Here is a 24,556-nt window from a genome sequence, read left to right on the forward strand (position 1 = left end):
TACTCAACACTACCATATGAGTCATTTAGAAAAATATCTCCTTCTCAAGCAAAAAGTCACTAAGGATCAGGCCAGCAGGTGACATAGTGTTGAAGCACTGAACACTCACTTGGCCAACCATGGTTTAAGTCCTGCATCCAGTGGCTTGAAAATCATGCCAGGTTTGTATGTATGCATGCCCAACATCCTGAGAGGAGAACCGAAGGAGAAGGGATTGCAGCATGACCATCCCCCTGGGTGGTGATTTCTCACTTTCTCTCTCTCTCTCTCTGTGTGTGTGTGTGTGTGTGTGTGTGTGTATCAAAAACCTAACAACAACAAAAAGTCACTGAAGATCAAACAGTATCTTAGGATACTGGACTTATTAGGATCAGTTATGCCAGATCATCTAGTTCAGTGCTTTTCAGACTTTAGTGAGCATCAGATCCCATGGAGGGCTTGTTAAGATGTATTTCTGGGCCTACCCCAGAGTTTCAGGATTCTGTAGTGTAGGTGTGGGCTCAAAATTTGCAATTCTAACAAGTTCTCAGGTGGTGCCCATGCTGCTGTCTGGGGATCACACTTTGAGAACCTCTGATCTGATTGAGTTTCCCTTTCTAAAGATGTGTATCAGCTGAGAGGACTGTTTTATTCTATAAAGTTTCCAGGTCAGCCAGTGGCATGGTGTGGTTAAGGCCATTGGATCCCACATAGCCAACTGCATGGTTTGGACCCAGGACCTAGAGACTTGAAAAACATGCCACGTGTGTGTGTACTTACCCCCAATCCCAACAGGCAGGAGAAATAGAGAAGAATGGATTGTGACGTGACCATATTCCATGGGGGGTGCTTTCTCCCTTCTCTCTCTGTCTCTCCTTGGTGTTGCATTACACCCTCTGACAAAAGAAAAAAGTTTCTTGGCTAGCTTCTTATCCACAACAATAGAGGACAAGAGCAATGGCTGTAAAGAACTTACTGCTTGAAATATTCGGGCTCTCTACATACACAGGATCCTCGCCATGACCTGTGAGACAGCTGCTATTATGATACCCACTTCACAAACCAAGTAACCTGGGAACTGGGATCTGAACGAACCCAGACAGGTCCAGAATATGAGCTCTTAATCACTTACACTACCCTGCTTCCTGAGGTGAGATAAGAACTGTTCTTTTTAATCCATCAAGAATAATGATGATTAGGTGGTTTAGGCAGCTAAGGGAACCAAATATTTAGAAAAGCTCATTTACTCTGTCGTACATTTCCCTCTTTTGATCTCTAAACCAGTTGGTGACTCATTAGCATGGATTCAAGCCTAACATGTCTCTTACATAATGCATTCTAAATCTGCCCAGATGATATTAATGAGGACATAAAATATCAGCTTCAAAAAGTATGTTTCAAAAAGTTGTTCCATGTTAGGGGCCAGCAGATGATGGAATGGTTACATCACTGAACCCCCACATGGCTGACTGTAGTTCAAATCCCAGACCCAGTGGCTTAAAACTCATGCCAGGTATACCATGTGCGTGTGTGCCCAAGATCCTGAGAGGAGAATGGAGGAGAAGGGATGGCAGCATGGCCATTCCCCCTGGTGGGTGATTTCTCACTTTCCCTCTCACTGTCTCTGTCTATGTCTTTCTCTCTCTGAGAGTTCACATGCCCTAAGGCAAAAACCTCTAAAAAAAAGTTATTACATTTTAAAAGAATTACTGTTCTTTAGAAATAAGTTACTAAAATGGAGCATGTTTTCTTGTAAAGCATGTTAATTACAAGAAGTAGAAACTGACTGGAGCTAACATAGCTGAAAACTGAACGTAATCCAAGGGTTTCAGGAAAGGACTAGACTAAGGATTTGGAATCATCGAATCTGTTTCTCTGCTCTGTTTTCTCTCTAAGCCAGACTCTGCATCCTCAGTTCACATGGAGAAATCTGGCTACTCAATAGCTCTTAAATTTACATTTGAAGGGCGGTGGACTATGACACCCCAAAACATTCCACTTTGGCATAAGGATTACATAAAAAACATTTGGAAAATGTTAGATTCAAGGGACCAGCAGTTAATGTAATGACTATGTCGCTGGACTCTATCAAAAACCTAACAACAACAAAAAGTCACTGAAGATCAAACAGTATCTTAGGATACTGGACTTATTAGGATCAGTTATGCCAGATCATCTAGTTCAGTGCTTTTCAGACTTTAGTGAGCATCAGATCCCATGGAGGGCTTGTTAAGATGTATTTCTGGGCCTACCCCAGAGTTTCAGGATTCTGTAGGTGTGGGCAAGGCTCAAAATTTGCAATTCTAACAAGTTCTCAGGTGGTGCCCATGCTGCTGTCTGGGGATCACACTTTGAGAACCTCTGATCTCATTGAGTTTCCCTTTCTAAAGATGTGTATCAGCTGAGAGGACTGTTTTATTCTATAAAGTTTCCAGGTCAGCCAGTGGCATGGTGTGGTTAAGGCCATTGGATCCCACATAGCCAACTGCATGGTTTGGACCCAGGACCTAGAGACTTGAAAAACATGCCACGTGTGTGTGTACTTACCCCCAATCCCAACAGGCAGGAGAAATAGAGAAGAATGGATTGTGACGTGACCATATTCCATGGGGGGTGCTTTCTCCCTTCTCTCTCTGTCTCTCCTTGGTGTTGCATTACACCCTCTGACAAAAGAAAAAAGTTTCTTGGCTAGCTTCTTATCCACAACAATAGAGGACAAGAGCAATGGCTGTAAAGAACTTACTGCTTGAAATATTCGGGCTCTCTACATACACAGGATCCTCGCCATGACCTGTGAGACAGCTGCTATTATGATACCCACTTCACAAACCAAGTAACCTGGGAACTGGGATCTGAACGAACCCAGACAGGTCCAGAATATGAGCTCTTAATCACTTACACTACCCTGCTTCCTGAGGTGAGATAAGAACTGTTCTTTTTAATCCATCAAGAATAATGATGATTAGGTGGTTTAGGCAGCTAAGGGAACCAAATATTTAGAAAAGCTCATTTACTCTGTCGTACATTTCCCTCTTTTGATCTCTAAACCAGTTGGTGACTCATTAGCATGGATTCAAGCCTAACATGTCTCTTACATAATGCATTCTAAATCTGCCCAGATGATATTAATGAGGACATAAAATATCAGCTTCAAAAAGTATGTTTCAAAAAGTTGTTCCATGTTAGGGGCCAGCAGATGATGGAATGGTTACATCACTGAACCCCCACATGGCTGACTGTAGTTCAAATCCCAGACCCAGTGGCTTAAAACTCATGCCAGGTATACCATGTGCGTGTGTGCCCAAGATCCTGAGAGGAGAATGGAGGAGAAGGGATGGCAGCATGGCCATTCCCCCTGGTGGGTGATTTCTCACTTTCCCTCTCACTGTCTCTGTCTATGTCTTTCTCTCTCTGAGAGTTCACATGCCCTAAGGCAAAAACCTCTAAAAAAAAGTTATTACATTTTAAAAGAATTACTGTTCTTTAGAAATAAGTTACTAAAATGGAGCATGTTTTCTTGTAAAGCATGTTAATTACAAGAAGTAGAAACTGACTGGAGCTAACATAGCTGAAAACTGAACGTAATCCAAGGGTTTCAGGAAAGGACTAGACTAAGGATTTGGAATCATCGAATCTGTTTCTCTGCTCTGTTTTCTCTCTAAGCCAGACTCTGCATCCTCAGTTCACATGGAGAAATCTGGCTACTCAATAGCTCTTAAATTTACATTTGAAGGGCGGTGGACTATGACACCCCAAAACATTCCACTTTGGCATAAGGATTACATAAAAAACATTTGGAAAATGTTAGATTCAAGGGACCAGCAGTTAATGTAATGACTATGTCGCTGGACTCCCATGTAGTTGACCACAGTTCGAGTCTCGGACCCGGTGACTTAAACTCACACCGGGTGGATGTGTGTGCGTGCCCAAGATCCTGAGAGGAGGATAGAGGAGAAGGGATTGCGGCGTTGCCATACCCCCTGGGGGGGTGATTTCTCACTTTCTGTCTCTCTGTCTCTCTGTCTGGTGAGTGCACACGCCCTATAGCAAAAACCTCTCCAAAAAAAAGAAAAAGAAAAAAAGGAGGGCATCCTAATCTCCCCTTTTCTTCCTGAAAACATGAAAACAGGAGATAAAAATTCCCTTGTGAAAGACGCCCTTCCTGTACCAGGAAAAGGGAAATATTCTTCAATGGGGAGTTTTAGCCAAGAGAATTCTGCACAAATAGACTTTGTTAAAGTCTATTATCTTATCTTCTTTTTAATCTCCCCTCATAATTCAGTTTTCCACAATTGCCTTTCTTTGCTCAACCTCATAAAAAAGCTTGTAGATTTTGTCACTTTTTTGAGCCTTCATACCTGATGAGGACTCCCATGACACTAAAAGTTGTCTTAAATTGTTATGCTTTTATCCTGTTGATCCATCTTATGTCGATTTAATTTTAGGCCCAGCCAAAGATCCTATGAGAGTAGGGGTAAAGTTTTGGCTCTCCAGCAATCCCCATATTCAGCCCCATTCAGAGATAGGCTGGCTCTTCCTAATTCTCAGTGAGGAAATCTAAAAGACTTTGTTTAGGCTAAGCAACCTCCCTTGGTCCAGTCATTTAAGGCTGTGAAAACAGGGTCATGCAATATAAATGTGGTAACCATGGTGCTTAGAGCAGGGAAGGAAATCATGGAATTATGGGACTCCCAATTATTAACACTTCAAGAAAAGTTCACTCAGGAACTCTTCCATTGCCTAACCACTCATCTCACAGGATACTTTCTATGTCTTATTGTGAGCTATAGATTAAGAATGTGATGTTCCTCAGAGTGGCCCCTAGCATAGCAGTTAAGCACTGTGGAGAAGGAGCCAGAGCCCTCATGGCCTACCATGGTTCAAAATCTGGCCTCAGTAGCTTGAAAAGCACCCTGGGCAGTGCATGTGTGTCTGGGATCCTGATAGAATGGAGAAATAGAGGGGAAAAAAGGATTGCCATGTGACCAGGCCATTGGTTTTTGTTTGTTTGTTTTTCTCTTTCTTGGTCTCTCTTAAATGCATGTCCTTAGGCAAAGAAAAAAGAAAAGAAAGAATAAGAATCTAATATTCCTGACCTATCAAATTGGCAAAAATATATGTTGATGATGAGACTGAGAAGAAATAGCCACTCATAGCAGTGGGAGTACAAAAGGGCACACACCTACATAAAAATATAGGTTCATTTGCTTTCTAAGCTAGCAGTCACACTTCTGGAAATCTATTTAACAGGGAACAAAAGAGAAATGGCCCAAGAGTATAGATGTTTTCAGCCCCTCCACTTTCACACACACACACGCACACACACACACAAAACGTAGACAAAGAATAACTTATTGCTCTATCAGGAGACAAAAACCATCCATGATCTCCATCTCTTAAGTTACAAGAATTAATTCTAACTAGTCTTGGAACATATATGCTTATATATGCTACATACCAATTAGAAAAACTGCATTCATTTTTTAAAAAGAATTATTTCATTTTATTTATTCATTCATTTATTTTAATTTGGCCAGAGAGAGACACAGAGAGCAAGAGAGAGGAAAAGTGAGATAGCAAGCTACCGGGTCCGGGACTCAAACCGTAGTTGGCCATGTGGGAGTGTCCAGCACCTTAACCACCATGCCACCTGCTGGTCCCCTGCATTCAGGTTTTAGAACTTTTCATCTATAAGGCAGCATTTTAGAACTGCTACTATTTCAAACCATGAGGCAAATTTGCCCTATATAATACTGATGTGATATAGAGGGAAATTGCTCCAAAAATATCTATTCCCACTGGTCTATGGAGTTGGGACTGCGCTGGTCCACTCTCTCTGAAGCACTGCCTGCAAAGTGCACTACCATGAACATGTTTTATCTAAGTGATAAGCAAATGAGATGGAAACATTTTGCAGCCAATCTATTCCATGCACATCTGCTGAGTTTGGGAAACTCCAAATAAGCAGCACAGCTTTACGTCAGTTGTTTGCCCTCTTGTATTCTGCAGTACATCTCTTCACGCATCACAGATTTTAAGAGTGAAATGTTTGAGAAACTCCTTAAGCACCTTTGCCACTGTGCAGATGAATTCCGCGAGGTCATAAAAACTGACATGAGGAGGAAGATGTTTGCTGAGCTCTTTCTGCATTGTGACCGTGGAAAGGTAGGTATGGTTTTCAAATTATTTGTTGCAAAGGACCAGTTTTTAGGTTGTTGTTGATGATGTTTTTAATTTCCAACCTGTCATGGATTAATACTCAATTAAATTTGATTAGTAGAAGAGAAAATGGACACACACAGTACAACTCACATATGTTATGATCAGACTCAAATCTGATTTATTATTTACTCTCTCTAATTGCTATAAATTATTCCAGGGGCTATTCCCGATTTTTGTGCCTTTTTCATTGCACACTAGCACCAGCCTACAGACCACACTTTGTGTGGCCAATTTCAGGATTTTAACTTGTTTCTAAATCTATTTACTTGCCATTCCTTTTTAATTTTTTAAAAAAAGTTTATATATTTCTTCCATGAGAGGGATACAGAAAGGAGAGAGAGGTAGGCATCCCAATAAGGTCTTCATACTACTATCCGCCCCCCTCCCACCCCGAGCTACCCAGTCCAGATCACTGGCATGTTCAGAGAGGATGCTGCATTTAAACCCAGGACCTTCCTGTGTGGGCACAACATTGTAGAGCATTGCATTACTGTGCCACACCAGCCGGTCTTTCTTTTCCATTATTAAGTGAGAAGTTTACTTAGGATCGTTATCATTTACTTTTTTATAGGTGGCTTCCTATAGCAAAGAGCTGTGAGGAATAAAATGTTTACCACTTCAGGGCTGGCCCCATAGCCTATTGACTAAGGGAGCTGAATCCCACACCAACCATGGTTCTAATCTCAGCCCTGGAGGCTTAAAAAACATACAGCAGGGCCAGCTGGTGGTTAAAGTACTGGACTTCCACATGGCCAACCATGGTTCAAGTCCCAGACCTGGTGGCTTGAAAATCACTCTGGATGTGTGTGCATCTGTGCCCAAGATCCTGGAAGGAGGATGGAGAAGTGATTGCAGTGTGGTCATATTTCCTAGGGGGTGAATTTTTACTTTTTCTTTCACTAAATCTAAAAACAAAAACAACACACACACACACACACACACACACACACGCACACTGTGTGCATGCACTCAAATTATGACAGGATGGGGAAATGGAAGAGAAGGGATTGCAGCATGGCCATGCTCCATTGTGGAATGCTTTCTTCCTCTCTCTGGCAAGTGCACATGCCTTCTGGCAATTTAAAAAAAAAGAAAAAGAAAAAGAAAAAAAGAAAGTCTACCACTTTTATTATGCTGTTCTTAAAAACAAGAAGAGTTTGGGACCAGCAGATGGTGTAATGGTTACATTGCTGGACTCCCATGTAATCAACCACAGTTTGAGTCCTGGACTTAAAACTCATTCTGAGTGCATGTGCCCAAGATCCATAGTGGAGAATGGAGGAGAAGGGATTTTACTGTGACCAAAACCCCCCTGGAGGGGTTGGGGGGGGGGTGGTGATTTTTCACTTTCTGTCTCTCTGTCTCTCTAGTGAATGCACATACCCTATAACAAAAATCTCTTAAAAACAAAAAGAGGGACCAGCAGATGGTGCAATGGTTATATTCCTGGACACCCATGTAGTCAACTGTGGTTTGAGTCCTGGACCTGGCAACTTAAACTCATGCCTGGTGCATATGCATGCATGCCCAATATCCTGAGAGGAGAATGGAGGAAAAGGGATTGTAGTGTGGCCATCCCCCCAGGGGGTGATTTCTCACTTTCTGTCGCTCTGTCTCTCTGTCTCTCTGTCTCTGTCTCTCTTTCTCTCTCTCCAGCAAGTGCACATGCCGTATAGCAAAAATCTCTCTTAAAATAAAAAAAAGAAAAGGACTCTTCCATTGGAGCTGAGAACTGGTGCTTTCAGGGATTAAGAGTAATGAAGATTTTCTGCTGAGACTTCACCCTCCAGACCCCATACTTTAGTGGGTCAACATATTCCTCAATTCCCACTGAATCTGCTACTGCACAAAAGGAGAAAAACAAAGGGAATGACAAAGAGATTGCAGATCATCTCCTCTTGCATGCCTCTGAATCCTCAGATTGAATTTCTAGGAATTAGGAAGAAATGTATAGCCCATCAGATGACCAGAAATCACCACAGAACCACAAGAAATATGAAAAACCAAGAAAATACCTCTTCCCCAAGGGAAAAGAATAGCTCCTCTTTTTTCAGAGACAGTACAATGAAATTCACAGAAATATCTGATAAAGAATTCAGAATATTCATAGTGACAAAGCTAACATAGATGCAAGAGAAGAGAGACAATGAATTCCAGAAGAGACACGAGAAAAGAGCCAATGAGTTCCAGGAGGTGAGGAAGTTCTTGCATGATCTGAAAGAGGAAATACACACCATAAGAAATGAATCAAATGGAACTGTTAGAGATGAAGGCTATAATACAGGAAGTCAAAACCTCCCTTGAAAGTATTAAAAGACTAGATCACACAGCAGATCGAATCGCAGATGTAGAAGTCAGAATCACTGGACTAGAAAAATCCACCATCAAAACTGAGAAAACAGCCTCCCCCCACCAAAATGAGAATAATATACAAGAAATACTGATACCATTAAATGTCCAAACATCTGGATATCGGTATCCCAGAAGGTGAAGTAACTAATAAGGACATTGATAATCTATTCCATGAAATTCTGAAGAAAACTTTCCAAACCTAGAGAGGCATTCAAAGATCCAGACCCAAGAAATACAAAGGACTCCAAATAGAATCAACCAAGATGATCTTCTCCAAGACACATTATAGCCAGGTTGACCAAAACCACAAAGACAAGGTACTGAGATTGGCAAGACAGAAACATCAAATTACCTAGAAAGGATATTCTATCAGGCTAACAGCAGACCTCTCATCAGAAATAATGTGAACAAGGAAAGAATGGGAAAACATATTCAAAGTGCTAAGTGAAAAACAATTTCAACCAAGAATACTATACCTGGCAAGATTATCCTTCATATGGGAAGAGAAGACAAATATATTCTCAGATAAACAAAACTCGAAAGAATTTACTGACACTAGACTGGCTCTCTAGAAGTTCTGGAGGGAGTGCTATATCAGGAAAACTAAAGTCAGACACAGAGAAATAAGAGTTCAAAAACAACCAAGAAGATGACCATCTTCATGGTAGGGGCAAGTCTGGAGTTAAATGTTATCTTCCAGAATTTAAATGGAAAGATTGGACCATAACAGAAGATAAAGTACATGAGACTGAACTGTTGAAATAGAATTTTAAGACTTTTTACTAAAACATTACTGATTTTCTTCTATGCTTTGTTTTCCAGAGTTAAGGATTTTTGTCTTCTCTCGAGTTGTTGACAGGTCCATGTACCTACTATTTGAACAGAATCCTAACCTACTTCCTGGCTTTAAGTCCTAAGCAAAGTTCTCTTAATATTTTTATTATGATTTATTAAAGCTAAAACTGCCTTTCTTGAAATTAAAAAAATATATTAAAATACCTACTTAATGACCACAGTAAGCTATATAACCTTAGGTAGGTGCTACTTTAGAGTATATTCAATCTACTCACAGTTTCATGCCTGATATCAAACATGCGTTCACAAATATGTATATATCAGCTGAACTTGCTATTGAAAGTAGTTAGATTGATTAAGATATTTTGTGAATCAATAAAATGTGAAAAAAAATTTTTTTCTCTTTTTTTGGAGAGGTTTTTGCTTTAGGGTGCATGCGCTTGCCAGACAGACAGAGAGAGACAGAGAGACAGAAAGCGAGAAATCATCCCCCAATGGGGATGGCCACACCGCAATTCTTTCTCCTCCATTCTCCTCTCGGGATCTTGGGCTTGCATGCACACGCGCCAAGCGTGAGGTTTTAAGCCACCGGGTCCAGGATGCGAACCGCAGTCGACCACATGGGAGTCCAGCGACATAGCCATTATGCTAACTGCTGGTCCCGAGAAAAATTTAAAAAGGAATGGAAAGTAACTGCAGATACCGGACACAGTGGGAGGAAGGTGGGAAATGGCAGAGGATGAGAAATAGGGGGGAAAACATACATGCATGCACACACACACACACACACACACACACACACACCTCACACACACATAAGAAACATGAAGTAGAAAAATTATTTGTTGATGGTAACATGTATGATTAAGTCACTGTACAGTGTATTCTGGATGGGAAATTGGACTTTGTATGCTGTGATATTCAGTGAATAAGTGTAAAATAAATAAATTTTTTAAAAGAAGAAAGAAAAAAACAAGAATTTATACTAAAAAGTATTTCTAAGAGGTGGGGAAATGAAAGTAAGTTTCTTATATTAGGTATGAAGTATGAGGGAACTTTAAAAAGTTCATGGACGGGTCAGCAGGTTGCATGGTGGTTAAGGTTCTGGACTCCCACACGGCCTACCATGGGCCAAGTCCCAGACCTGGCAGCTTTAAAATCACACTGGCCACATGTGTGTATGTGCCCCAAATCCTGAGAGGAATGGAGGAGAAGGTACTGTGGCAGAGCGGTGATTGGTCACTTTTCCTTTCCCTGTCTCTGTGTAATGAGCACACATGCCCTATGGCAAAAACCTAAAAATACATATATGTGTGTGTAGTCTAAATACTCTGTAAAAAGACAGAAATTGTCAGGCTGAATAAAAATACAAGAATCAATATAAAGACATTGATAGTAAAGAGATCATAAAAAGATACACCATGGAGGGGCTGGATGGTGGTGCAGCAATAAAATGTGATGCTTTGCAAGGCTGACTACATGGAAAGATTCCAGGGTCGAGTTTGAAGACCTCCCTGAGAATGCTGAGTATGTGTGATGGTTTGGGGCTAGCTGGGGCTGAGGATGGATTGTGGCATTGGGATCCTTTTAGAGGTGCTATCTTTCTTTCTGCCTGTCTGTCTCTCTTTCTTTGTGCTCTTATTCATAGGGAAAAAATAAAATAAATGTTTATAAAATGATACACCATGTGGGCCAACAGGTGGTATAGAGGGTAAGGCAGTTAGTTGGATTCCCACATGGCCAATTTCATGGCCAATTTTGCCGTATAGTAGAAACTTTAAAAAATAAAGAGATATACCACCATGGACGTGCTAAGAAAGTCAGAGTGGCTGTATTAATATCAAGGGAGACTTCAGAACAAGGAGTGTTACCAAAGATTAAAAAGGATATTTCATAATTTGACAAAAACACATAGTAATTCTAAATGTACACTTACCTAATTGCCAAAATACGTAGTATAAAATACATGAAGCAAAAAATGACAGAACTACAATTATAATTGGAGATTTAAATATTACTTTCTCTGTAATTCACAGAACAAGAGTCAGGAAATCAATAAGGATATAAAAAACTCGAACAACACCATCAATCAACTCAACTTGAGGTGTTATAGACATTCCACCCATTAACAGCAGAAAAGCACACTTCTCAAGTACACTCAAAACACGCACCAAGATGATTATACGCTGTGTCATGAAACAAGTCTCAATAAATTTAAAAGAACTGAAACAATACAATACATGATCTGACTGCAGTAAAATTAAATTAGAAATCAACAGCTGGAAAATTCTCAAATATTGGAAATTAAACAACAGGAGAAAAGAGGAAATCTCTTAGCTACTCTCGTTTCTCCATTGAACTGGGCAGTCAATAGCATTTAAAAAAACAAATGGTGCAGGCCAGCAGGTGACATGGTGGTTAAGGGGCTGGATTACCACATGACCAAATATGGTTTTGGTTTGAGTTCTGGACATGGGGGCTTGAAAATCAGAATAAATAAATAAATTTTTGAGAGGTTTTTGCTATAGGGTGCGTGTGCTCGCCAGACAGACAGAGACAGAGACACAGAAAGCAGGAAATCACCCCCCAGGGGGATGGTCACGCCGCAATCCCTTCTCCTCCATTCTCCTCTTGGGATCTTGGGCATGCATGCTCACGCGCCTGGCGTGAGTTTTAAGTCACCGGGGCCGGGATGCGAACAGCGGTTGACTACGTGGGAGTCCAGCGACATAGCCATTACGCTAACTGCTGGTCCCATAAATAAATGTTTTTTTAAAATGGTGCTAGAAAAACTGGCTATCCAAATGTGGGAGAAAAAGTTGTGCTTGAAGCCTTACCTCACGTTATATACGAAATGAAGCTTGAGACCTAGCTGTGGTGGTGCAGGCAGTAGGGCGCCACTGTGTGATACTGGAGCCACAGTGGAGGGCTGGGTTTTTCCCAGGTAGATCTGAACAGGCCAGGCGCACCTAGTCACTCCTATGATCCCATCTGGTTGGGTGGCTGAGGGGAGGATTGTGGTATGGGGAGACCCTGTCAAAGGTTCTCTCTCTCTTTCTATCTCTCCTCCCTTATTTCTCTTTCAAGAAACAAGTAAATAAGCTTTTAAAATAGTTCGAAATGGATTTTAGACCTAAATGTTTAGCATAAAACTCACATGCTTCCAGAAGAAAACATGAACCTTGAAAAAAAATGTGATAAATTAAATTAAAAAATTTAAAAAAATAAATTAAAAAATTCTGCTCTTTGAAAAACACTATGGGGCCAGCCCAAGGCCTATTGCTTGAAGGAGCTGGATCCCACATCACCTCGTAAGTGATTCAAGTTCCAAATTTGGTGGCTTGAAAAACACACCAGGTGCATGTATATGTGTGCCCAAAATCCTGACAGGAGGTAGAAATGGAAGATAAGAATTGTGTTGTGATCATGACCCATGGGATAGGGGTCAGGTGGCTTTCTCTCTGTCTCTCTCTGGCAAGCATACACACTCTCTGGCAAATTAAAAACCAAAACCCAAAAGCCAAAAGGATGCTATTAAGAAAATGAAGGGGCCAGGGACCAGCAGTTAGCGTAATGGCTATGTCGCTGGACGCCCATGTACTCGAGTGCAGTTCGAGTCTCTGACCCGGTGGCTTAAACTCATGCCAGGTGCGCATGCGTGCATGCCCAAAATCCCAAGAGGAGAATGGAGGAGAAGGGATTGCAGCGTGGTCATCCCTCCTGGGGGGTGATTTCTCTCTCCCTGTCTCTGTCTTTCCGGCAAGCACACACGCCCTATAGCAAAAACCTCTCAAAAAAAAAAAAAAAAAGAATAATCCAATTTTAAAATGGGCAAATGAATTGATAGACAACTTTCCAAAGAAGACTCACAAATGACCAAGAGGCATATGGAAAAAAATTTTCAAAGTCTCTTGACATAGGAAAATGCAATTTAAAACCACAATGAGATACCATTTAACCCCAGTTAAAATGGCTAGGATCAAAAAACTAAAGAACAAGTCTGACAAGGCTGTGGTGAAAAGCGAACCTTCTTACACTTTTGGTGGGAACATAAATTAGTACAACCTCTGTGGAAAATAATATGGATAGTGATTTAATGTTTTTAAAAAATTGGAATAATAATAATAATCTGGAAAAAAATGGAAAGCTATTGGATGATGATGATGGGAATTTTAATGTCTTTATATTGACTGATATGAATAGTATTCCTTCTGGAAAAAGAAATGTAATACACTGTAAAGTTATATGTGATTTAATGTAACATAAACAAGACTATGATAATAATTAAAAAATTTTTTTAAAAGAAAAATAAACAATATGGAGGTTCTTCAAAAAAAAACTATCATTTGTAGTTCTACAAATATAACTACCATATTACCCAATAATTCCACATCTTGGTATTTGTCCAAAGGATAGGAAAGCACTGAATCAGGAAGACACTTGCACATCCATGTTTATTGCAGCATTACTCACAATTATTAGACATGGAATCAACCTACATGTCCAAAAACTGATGGCTAGTTTGAAAAACTGTGATACCTATATACTATAGAATATTGCTCAGTCGTAAGAAACAATGAGATCCTATTGTTTGATTCAAAGTGGTTGAATATGGAAGAATTAATGTTAAGCAAAGTGAGCCAGACTTTGAAAGATACACACTGTTTATCCTCACTCAGTATGTACCAAATGTCTGCACTCTGTGGCAGAAATCAAAAGGTTCAAAGATATGATAGTAGAGAGGATGACTGTACATACCAAAGACTGTAAGGGAGGAAGAGTGGGTGATAGAGAGTGGGTGGTAGAGGGTGGGTGGAAGGGGCAAAGGGAAGAAACATATTACAGACAAAGGAATGTAAATTTCTCTGTTGAAAAAAATTGTGGCAGGGGTCAGCAGGTGGTGTGGTGGTTGAGGGTGCTGGACTCCTACATGGCTGACCACGATTCAAGTCCTGAACCTGGTGGCTTGCTTTCTCTCTCTCTTTCTCTCTCTGACTCTGTCTCTCTCTGATCAAATTAAAATGAATGAATGAATGAATAAATAAACAAAAAGTTAAACTAATTCTTTTAAAAATTGTGGTGTTTTTATATTATAGAGTATCATACAATAGTTAAAAAGAATAAAATTTCTTTTTTTTTTCTTTTTTTGGAGAGGTTTTTGCTATAGGGTGCGTGCACTCGCCAGAAAGACAGAGAGAGAGACAGAGAGATAGAAAGCGAGAAATCACCCCCCGGGGGGATGGCCACGCCGCAATCCGTTCTCCTCCATTCTCCTCTCTGGATCTTGGGCACGCAAGCACATGCGCCCGGCATGAGTTTAAGCCACCAGGTCCAGGACTCGAACCGCAGTCAACTATGTGGGAGTCCAGCAACATAGCCATTACGCTAACTGCTGGTCCCTCTTTTCTTCTTTTTTAGAAACAGGGTCTTGTTATGTTGCCCAGGCTGGTCTTGAACTTGTGACCCTCCTGACTCAGCCTCCCACTGGCTTGGACTACAGGCACAAATACAATGTCCAGCTTAAAAATATATTTGTTTTTCTTTTTTTATGATAGAGACTGCAATTATGCACGAAGGAGAGAGAGAGAGAGAGATGCTTAATATGGTCTTGTCATGATGTGATCCTCTTTCCCCAGCCATCCAGCTACTTAGGATTCTGAGCACCCACACCCAGGATGTTTTTAGGCTGGCATGGCTATCTGAACTAGCGGTTGCCATTTAGCTTTTAGCCTTGCAGGACACTTGCATTACCCATGTGTCTCAGCAGCTGGCCCTAAAATATATTCCTTTACTTGCATGAATTAGATCTCAATACTGAGTAAATATGCAATTAAATTTTTTCTCAAAACAATGCAAAAAAGATCAAGTAGGAATAGTTAATTGTTTCCAGTGACATATTCAGATCAGATTAGAGTGAACATTATACATTGTACTTAGCAATTAATAAATCAACAGCAACAAATATTATATTTACTAAGCATAAGGCATTTTGACATGTCTCAGATTGGGAATGTCAAGTATAAGCCTAAAGGCAAGATATAGTTCTCTTGATTTTGATGTTGTAGCTTTTAGTTATATGATGATGGTGGTAGTGGCAATCATGATAAGATCTTAAATAAGTTATATTTCATTTACATAAAAATCCTAAATCTCTTGTAGTTGCTAATTACAACTTTCTGTTTAGATAGGGTTTTTGGATCGGCAGAGAACACTGGCCTTGCTGGAAACGTTCTATGATCAAAGTCCACAAATGCTTAGGAGTATACTCCGAAACCCAAGACAGTGTAAGTGCCACTCAGAGGGAGTGTGCTCAAGTGGGCATGAGGCAGTCCACTGATGCGATAACACAGAATCATTCTACCCCATGGAATCCTTTCACAGAACATCTTTAGAGCATGTTATCTATTCCAACACTTGTTCCCCCATCAAATTCATTCTTTATCGTAAGTAGATGTATTTTTCACCGTAGTGCAGTGCTTAAATTATCATGCCATAACTCAGCTAGAACTTAATGATAAATTCATTCAGATGAAGGGCTGCTTTGGTGACAAATTTGAATGTTTTAGATACCAGGTTGGTAATGGTGACTCTATTTATAATGTCTAACTTGGTAATAGTAATTTCATTTATAAAGCCCAGTTTAGAATTCTAAGATTTCTAAAGAAAGTATCACCTTCTCCCAAACATTTTTTTAAGAGAGATTTTTGTTATAGATCGTGTGTGCTTGCCAGAGACACAGAGAGAGACAAAAGGTCTCCTCACGGGAGATGGCCATGACACGATCCCTTCTCCTACACTTTCCTCTCGGGATTTTGGGCATGTACATATGTATGCCCAACCAGAGTCTTTTTTTTTTTGGAGAGGCTTTCACTATAGGGTGCATGTGCTCGCCAGACAGACAAAGAAAGACATAGAGACAGAAAGCGAGAAATCACCCACCAGGGGGGATGGTCACGCCGCAATCCCTTCTCCATTCTCCTCTCGGGATCTTGGGCACACACGCACATGCGCCTGGCGTGAGTTTTAAGCCACCAGGTCGGGGACGCGAACTGCGGTCGACTACGTGGGAGTCCAGTGACATAGCCATTACGCTAACTGCTGGTTCCCAACCCAACCAGTGTCTTAAGCCACCAGATCCAAGACTAGAACTGCAGTCCACTCCATGGGAGTTCAGCAATGTAACCATCTACTAGTCCCCTCCCAAGCATTTTTACTTGTATGTACTTATACAGTAAAGTATTCTTTTTATATTACTATTAGGACAAAATTAATTATGGGTTTTATTTTTTATTTTTTATTTTATTTTATTTTTTTAAGAGGTTTTTGCTATAGGGCACATGCGCTCACCAGACAGAGAGAGACAGAGAGACAGAAAGCGAGAAATCACCCCCCGGGGGGATGGCCACGCTGCAATCCCTTCTCCTCCATTCTCCTCTTGGGATCTTGGGCATGCACGCACATGTACCCGATGTGAGTTTTAAACCACCGGGTCCAGGACACGAACCACGGTCGACTACATGGGAGTTCAGCAACATAGCCATTACGCTAACTGCTGGTCCCTATTTTTGCTTTTAAAGATAAAGTCTTCTGGACCAGTAGATGATGTAATGGATACATCACTGGACTCCCATGTAGTCAACTACAATCCCAGACCCCGTGGTTTAAACTCACGCCGGGCCCTTGTGCATGCATGCCCAAGGTCCCGAGAGAAGAATGGAGGAGAAGGGATTGCAGCGTGGCCATCCCCCCTGGGGGGAGATTTCTCGCTTTTTGTCTCTCTCTCTTTCTGGCCAGCACACGCGCCCTATAGCAAAAACCTCTATCCCCACCAAAAAAACGATAAAGTCTTCTAATGACTGCATTTCCATCAGGGAAATCAATATTTTATTATATGTGAAGATTTATTACTTACTTAAAAATCTATGGGTGATATATCAATACATGGAGTATTCCTGAAAATTGTGGCAATCTCAGTTTTACAGCTTAACCACTAAATGTCGGGACAGAGGGTGGAGATAATCTCATGGCATGAGTCCCACTCACTATAGTCCTGGATACCAGAGTTATATGTTGTTTTTTGGTTGGTTGGTTTGGTTTGGTTTGAGTTTTTTTGAGAGAGATTTTTGCTATAGGATGCATGTGCTCACTAGAGATACAGAGAGAGATAGAGAGAAAGAAAGTGAGAAATCACCCACCAGGAGGAATGGCGACACTGCAATCTCTTTTTCTTCATTCTCCTTTCAGGATTTTGGGCACACATGCACATATACCTGGCATGAGTTTCAAGCTGCTTGGTCTGGAACTTGAACTGTAGTCGACAATGTGGTAGTCCAGCAATGTAACCATTACGCCATCTGATGCTCCCATTATTCTTGTTTTTTAGTACTGGAATTCTGGTAACTACTATCCAGTATTTGCCTAAAATTCTGAACCAGGCACAGAAGTTGTGAAGGAAAAGAACCTGAGGAATGAAGAAAGAATATAGGGGGAAAGGAAGGGAGGAAAAAAGGAATACTGGAAAAACAGGGAAAAAAAGTGATTGTTTCCTCAATGAAAGATCATCAAAGATAAAGACTTCTTTTGATCTTTTATATTGCAGATATTGAAAGATATTGGAATTAGGGAAAAAAAGAAAATATATTTGAGATGGAAAACACATCCCCTTCCTTATCCCAATGCTATGCTTACTATGGAAAGAGCACAAAGATAGAAGATAAATTACATTTTCTTGGCAGTCTAAGCAACACTCCAAGTACCAAAATAATTTTGTTAATTTCCCAAACCATACCTTTTAGGAAGGGATAATCTCTAATGTAGGGTAGTGAGCATTTTTTATGTTCCTCTGGGTACCTTTTTGCTTTATATTGTGTTTCATTGATAGGTAACTGATATTTATTTAAAGCAATGAGTCTATATTACAATCATTGTATTCAATGCTTTTTTACGTTAATTTACTAGTTCTGATTCTAACGTATAAGATTAAGTATTTAGGTAAATATTCTGTTTCTTGTATTAGGGCCGTTCATTGAATTTGAGGAGATAGTATTATCTGAGTTCTGGGGAGACATGGATAATCAGAAACACATTTATGAAGACTTTGACAAAATGCTGTTAGAGATGAATACATTACTTTCTGAAAATCATATTGATAGAACCCAAAGTGAATTATTAGAAAATCCAGAATATCAACATAAACATGATGAACAAAGAACATCACTACCACCACCAAACCCACCAGGACAGCAGAGAAGGAGAACTGTGGAACAAGGACCACACAGAATTTCAACTGAAGAACAAGGAAGAGCGCCAACTACAGAACAAGAACTGCACAGAGAATCAATAGCAGAACAAGCAGTAAACACAGAGGCAACTCCAGAACAAAGACCACAAAGAGGGTCAGTAATAGAACAAGGACAGAGCCAAGGGTCAACAGTAGGACAAGGACCACGCAGAGTGTCAGCTTCAGAACAAGGGTCAGACAGAAAATCAATAATAAGTCAAGAACCACTCACCATGTCCGCTTCAGACCAAGAGTTACAGAACGAGACTATAATGGAGGGAACACTCAGAGTGTCAGCATCTGAACAAGGGTCACGTAGAGACTCAATAATAGAGCAAGGACCACCCAGAGTGTCTACTTCAGAACAAGGGTCACACAGAGAGACAGTAATAGAGCAAGGACCACGCAGAGTTTCAATTTCAGAACAAGGGTCACGCAGGGAGTCAATTACAGAACAAGAACAGCACAAAGGGTCAATAGGACAAGGACCACACAAAGTGTCACTTTCAGAATATGAATCACTCAGTGAGCTGACAGTAGAAGAACCACTCAATGAATCAGAACAAGGCCCTTATGAAGAGGTAATTCCCATAGAACAACAGGACAGAGACTCAATTTCACAATCAAGAAAAAGTAGTATCTTGAAAGAAAGTATGAAATCTAGGGAGGCTGCTCCCTCTAAGTTCATTGAAATCCCTACTCAGGAACAGAGGTCTTGGGAACAAATACATAAAGAGGAACCAGTCACGAGTTCTGAAGTGCAAGAGAAAGTTCCAACATCAACTAGAAAAGATCGTCATTCAGGTAGCAATGCAATTCTCCTACAGAGCTCCCTGTTTTGTAGAGTGGTTTTGAAAGTCTTAATAAAACACATAGTCAAATGAGGCTCTTCCTAGCATATGGGATCATGCAAACCTTAGACATAGTTTGCTGCTCAACATGAGTCTAGACCTTGAGCAACCAATTAAATGAAAATCAGAAATGACTTTCCGTGTCACTATTGTCAATTTACCTGAAATTCCTTTTGTATTAGAAATCCATTACTGAGGAAGAAATCTGGTAATGTTACCTGTAGAAATGTCTTAACTGGGTTTCTGAAAAAGCAATAGAAGTCTTTTTATTCTAAATGTGGGATATTTTTAATATTGGAAACCATTTTTAAAATTTTTAAAAATTTTACCTATAAAATGGGTCTTGCTTTTTTCAGTTAGATTAAGATACACATTCTAGAAGAGTTTCTGAAAGTCATATGTAAGACAGAAAGCACCCTGTGTTTCAAGTATTTATTCAAGTTTCACTGGTCAGGATTTAGGCATACAGTGATAAGTAGCTGAGATAATAGTTAGGAAATGTAGCTCTCATTTTGCATGCCAAACTGGGATGCAGCACATAGATTTTGTCACAGAGCTGCTCTCAACAATTAAAATTATTAAGTAATTTCCCTGTGTTTGATTACAACACATAAACATGGGAAAATACTTAGGGTTTTTGGTGTTCTGAATGTGAGGCATTTCTCTCCTTCACTAGCCTTAGAATATCTGAATGATATGTAATGTCCAATTTGTAGTTAATTTCTTTTGTTCTTTTAGAAACTTCAAAAAAGGAAGTTCAGAAAGACAAATCCTGTGAACCCAAATCCCAAAAAATAGAAGGAAAGTCATGGTCAGGTAACATTTCATTTAGTCTTCCTTTTATTTATATTCTGGAACAAAATCATTGCATAAGTGAAGTTTAATTGGCTGTGTTATAGAATGTATTTTTTTACAGGTGAAATTTTGACTTACAACTGGAAGATGAACCATGTCAAATTTGAAGATGAGGATCAGGCAAACTCAATCTATGGTGACTCCAGGTTCACAGGTATACCTCGACAATGAAACTAGAGGGCATAGATAGCAGACTAATAGATGTAGTTCATTTACTGTGGTACCCCATGATAAGACTAGCGTTAGCTAAGATATAATGAGAAGTGATCCTTGCATTATTTTGTCCCTGAACTGACGGATCTAAATATGTACAAGATAGATGTTTTGGGTGGTGGTGTACTATCGTTGGTGGCATGAGCTGTTGATAAATACTCTTCTCACTGTCTCTGTCTCTCTCTCTCTAACAAGTGCACATACCCTAAGGCAAAAAAACTTAAAAAATATAGATTATGACATTTATTTACCATTACTTGGCCCTACAACTGCTTTGAAGCTATGATTCAAACATACAAAGGGAATCAAATATTAAATATTAGAACTCAATAACAATTATTCCAGCTATTCCTTCTAGTAGGTGCACATCCAAATATGTGAGACAGGTGAAAATCTATCTTGCTTTCAAGACTTGCAAAGAAAGATCTACTTAACAGAGCAAAGAGTAGTTTTTAGCATTTAGATAAACCATGTATTTAACACCAATACAAAAATTACTCATATTTTATCATTTTACCTTTCACATCAACAATAGTAGTACTAATTACATCAAGAGTATATTCTTCCTATATGCATTTTTTTTTCTCATTTAAGCCTAGGTTAAATAACAAACTCCCCTGAAAATATTCTGGTGAAAATGAAAGGCATTGGTCAAGCTTTTGTGGTCTGCTAGTTCATGCTCTTCCTAGTCTCTTTTCAATTTTGATTAATTTTATCTTTTAGAGAGAGATTTTTGCTAAACGGTGCATGTACTTACTGGAGAGACAGAGAGACAGAAAGTGAGAAATCACTCCCCAAGAGAGATGACCACGCTGCAATCCCTTCTCCTCCATCCTCCACTAAGGATTTTGGGCAGGCATGCACACGCATGAGTTTCAAGCCTCTGGGTCCGGGACTCAAACTGCAGTTGGCTGTGTGAGAATCCAGTGACATAAACACTACACAATCTGGTAGTCCTTCATTTTATCATTATTTTTTTAAAAATCGAATGGGTAATTATTTTTAAGGCACACCAAATCTTACATAGAAGGCACAAAGACGTGAATGATTGAATCAATGATTACATCAAATATAAGTCACTGTGAAGACATTTTATGAGCTATGCTTCATGTTTCAACATTGAGCCTCAAGATAAATATATTGGTGAAGGGACCAGCGTGTTATGTAGTGTTTAAGGAGCTGAATTTCTACATGGCCAACCATGGTTTGAGTACTAGAGCTGAAAGCCTGAAAATCACACTGGGCACACATGCTCTGCTGACAGCCTGAAAATCACACTGGGCACACATGCTCTTGTGCCAAAATACCAAGTGGAGAATGGAGGAAAAGGGATTGTGATATGGCTATCCTTCTTGGGGGGTGATTTCTCACTTTCCTTTTTTCTCTCTCTCTCTCTGGTCAAATTAAAAAATAATAGTAACAAATGAAATTAAATAAATAAATATTTTTAAAAAGAAAGAATATGTATATGTATATATATGTAATATATGTGATATTTTAGTAGTGATATTTACTAATTTATTTAACTGAAAAGTGTAGAGTACAGTAGGTTTTAGGCATATTTAGATCTATGAGTTCAACAATAGTAGAATATTTTTCTAACTCTCAACCCTGTTCTCGGTGTCACTTTCAACCTTTTTTTTTTGAGAGAGAAATTTTGCTATAGGGCATGTACGCTCACTAGAGAGACAGTCAGAAAGCTAGAAATCACCCCTCATGGGGATGACCACACCGCAGTCTCTTCTCCTCCATTCTTCTCTCATAATTTTGGGCACACATGCACATGTGCCTGGCATGAGTTTCAAGCTGCCAGGTTCAGGACTTGAACCACAGTTGGCCATGTGGGAGTCCAGTGCCTTAACCACTACACCACCTGCTGGCCCCATCACTTTCGATTTTTTTCCAATGAGGCATTTTATTTGTATGTATATATTATATCACTATAAAAAGAATCTCAGGATTTTCCCTTCAGTATGTTTCCATCTTGCTTCTTCATGGTCCATGATGCCTGCCGAGGTTGTCAGTACAATGAAACCAAACTGACAGGATAGGAGCAAATTATTCTGCCATTTCTCTAGATCTTTGAGTTGCACATCAAATCTGGGGCTGATCACTCCATACTTCTTTAACCTACTGGTGAGGTTCACAGCAGTTTTTCCAGCTCTGTGGTCATCAATGATTTCAAATTTACCAATGTAACCATGCTTCATCCTCACAGTTAGAAACTGGACAATAGCTTTGGAGCACGGCCTAATAAGATTCTGGCGTTTACCTCTCTTTTCAGCATTGTTGATGCTTTTGAGGGCATCAGGCAGGACATTCAAGTGTACCACTATGGAGGCACAGAAAGATGGTGGAAACCCATCACTTTCAATTTTGAGATGTTTTCTCTATATTGTTTTCTCTGTATTAAAAGAAAAAAAAAAAAACACTTAGAACATCTCTAAGCTTATCTCCTACTATTTTAGCAACCAGAGTATAAAAAACAGATTCTTCTGCAGTAGTTTTCCCAAAAAGTTCTGGAGCTAATCCTCATTGGCCTACAGTTAGTTACATTCCTGTCACATGTGAATCATTGTCCAGCCCTCTATTACATGGTGGTTTGTGGACCAAAGACGGGGAGGCCGACTTATCTGAACTGACAGTGGAGGAGAGCTGTTTTCTCAAAGGTAAAAGAAGGCTGCTATCCTCATGCAGGAAGCATGAATTCCTGACAGGCAAAAACAGCAAATGTCCATTACAATCTGTACACATTTATTTTCCCTAAGATTTCAGAAAAATCATTCACTTTATCACTTGGTATATGTTTTCTGCTTGACAGATCTACATTTAGTAATCAGAAATATTCAGTCTTACAAGGAAATAAAAGGTAGGAGTGCCTTCAATGGAGTTTCCTTCAATCTGCTCCAGTTTGTGCAGCTTCTGGAGACATTTATTGGTGAAGATGCTCCCTTGAGTGTCAGTGAGACGCTTACCTCCTTTTTTAAGAGAGGATATGTTGAAACAAAAGAAGAGAAAATGAGTGCCTTAGAACAGGTGGGTAACATCATTTATCATGGGAACAAGTGATGTCACTATTATATGTAAATCTCTCAACCTCAGTTGTTCCTAGTGTGGTTCTTTTTTAAAAAGTTTACAACCAGACTCATGACTTTATTTCCACAAATATAGCTATTATTTTATTTTTGAGAGATTTTTGTTATAGGTCACATGCACTTGCTAGAGAGACAGAGAGCAAGAAATCACCCCCCAGGGGGGAAGGCCACACTGCAATCCCTTCTTCTCCATTCTCCTCTCAGGATTTTGGGTACCCACCCACATGCACCTGACCTCTGAGTTTCAAGCCGCTGGGTCCAGATCTTGAATTGCACAGTCGGTCATCCAGTGCCTTAACTGCTACATCTACTGACCCTACGCTTAATTTAAAAAAAAAATTGCTGTAGGACATATTCACTCTCTGGAGAGTCAGAGAGAAAGTGAGAAATCACCCCACTCCCCAACCCCCACCCCCAGGGAAGATGGCCACACTACAATCCCTTCTCCTCAATTCTTCTCTTGGGATTTTGGGCACACATGTACATGCACCCAGCATATTTTTTTAAGCTGCCAGTTCTGGGACTCAAACCCCAGAGTCGAACAGGTGGGATCCAGTGTCCCAACTACCATATCACCTGCTGGCCACTTTCTTTTTGCAACTAGTTATATCTAGATATTAATTCAATTACTATTAGTTAATAGAATTAATTTAGTGGAAAATGTAAAAGATAAGTAAAATTAATGTCATTAGGTCAGTATTAAGTATAAAAATGAAATTTTGGGAGGACCAGCAGTTGGCATAATGGCTATGTCGCTGGACTCCCCTGTAGTTGACCATGGTTCAAGTCCTGGACCTGGTGGCTTAAACTCACGCTGGGCACATATGCATGTGTGCCCAAAATCCCAAGGGGAGAGTGGAGGAGAAGGGATTGCAGCATGGCCATCCGGGGGTGGGGGTGGGGGGTGGTTTTTC

The 24,556-nt window shown here is 40.0% G+C and overlaps 1 protein-coding gene across 1 annotated transcript in view; it reads left to right on the forward strand.

Moving 5' to 3' along the window:
• The window catches only part of EFCAB5 (EF-hand calcium binding domain 5), a 155,488-nt gene that overhangs the window by 86,004 nt on the left and 44,928 nt on the right, over nucleotides 1-24,556 (forward strand). Inside the window, exons 8-13 of the mRNA XM_006165478.1 lie at nucleotides 5,989-6,144; nucleotides 15,533-15,632; nucleotides 18,365-19,432; nucleotides 20,218-20,295; nucleotides 20,396-20,488; nucleotides 23,369-23,583. Coding sequence (XP_006165540.1) covers nucleotides 5,989-6,144; nucleotides 15,533-15,632; nucleotides 18,365-19,432; nucleotides 20,218-20,295; nucleotides 20,396-20,488; nucleotides 23,369-23,583 — 1,710 coding nt within the window. The remainder of the gene's footprint in view (nucleotides 1-5,988; nucleotides 6,145-15,532; nucleotides 15,633-18,364; nucleotides 19,433-20,217; nucleotides 20,296-20,395; nucleotides 20,489-23,368; nucleotides 23,584-24,556) is intronic.

This window comes from Tupaia chinensis, unplaced genomic scaffold (assembly GCF_000334495.1).
Source record: "Tupaia chinensis unplaced genomic scaffold, TupChi_1.0 Scaffold143921_1, whole genome shotgun sequence".
Taxonomy (NCBI): Eukaryota; Metazoa; Chordata; class Mammalia; order Scandentia; family Tupaiidae; genus Tupaia; species Tupaia belangeri.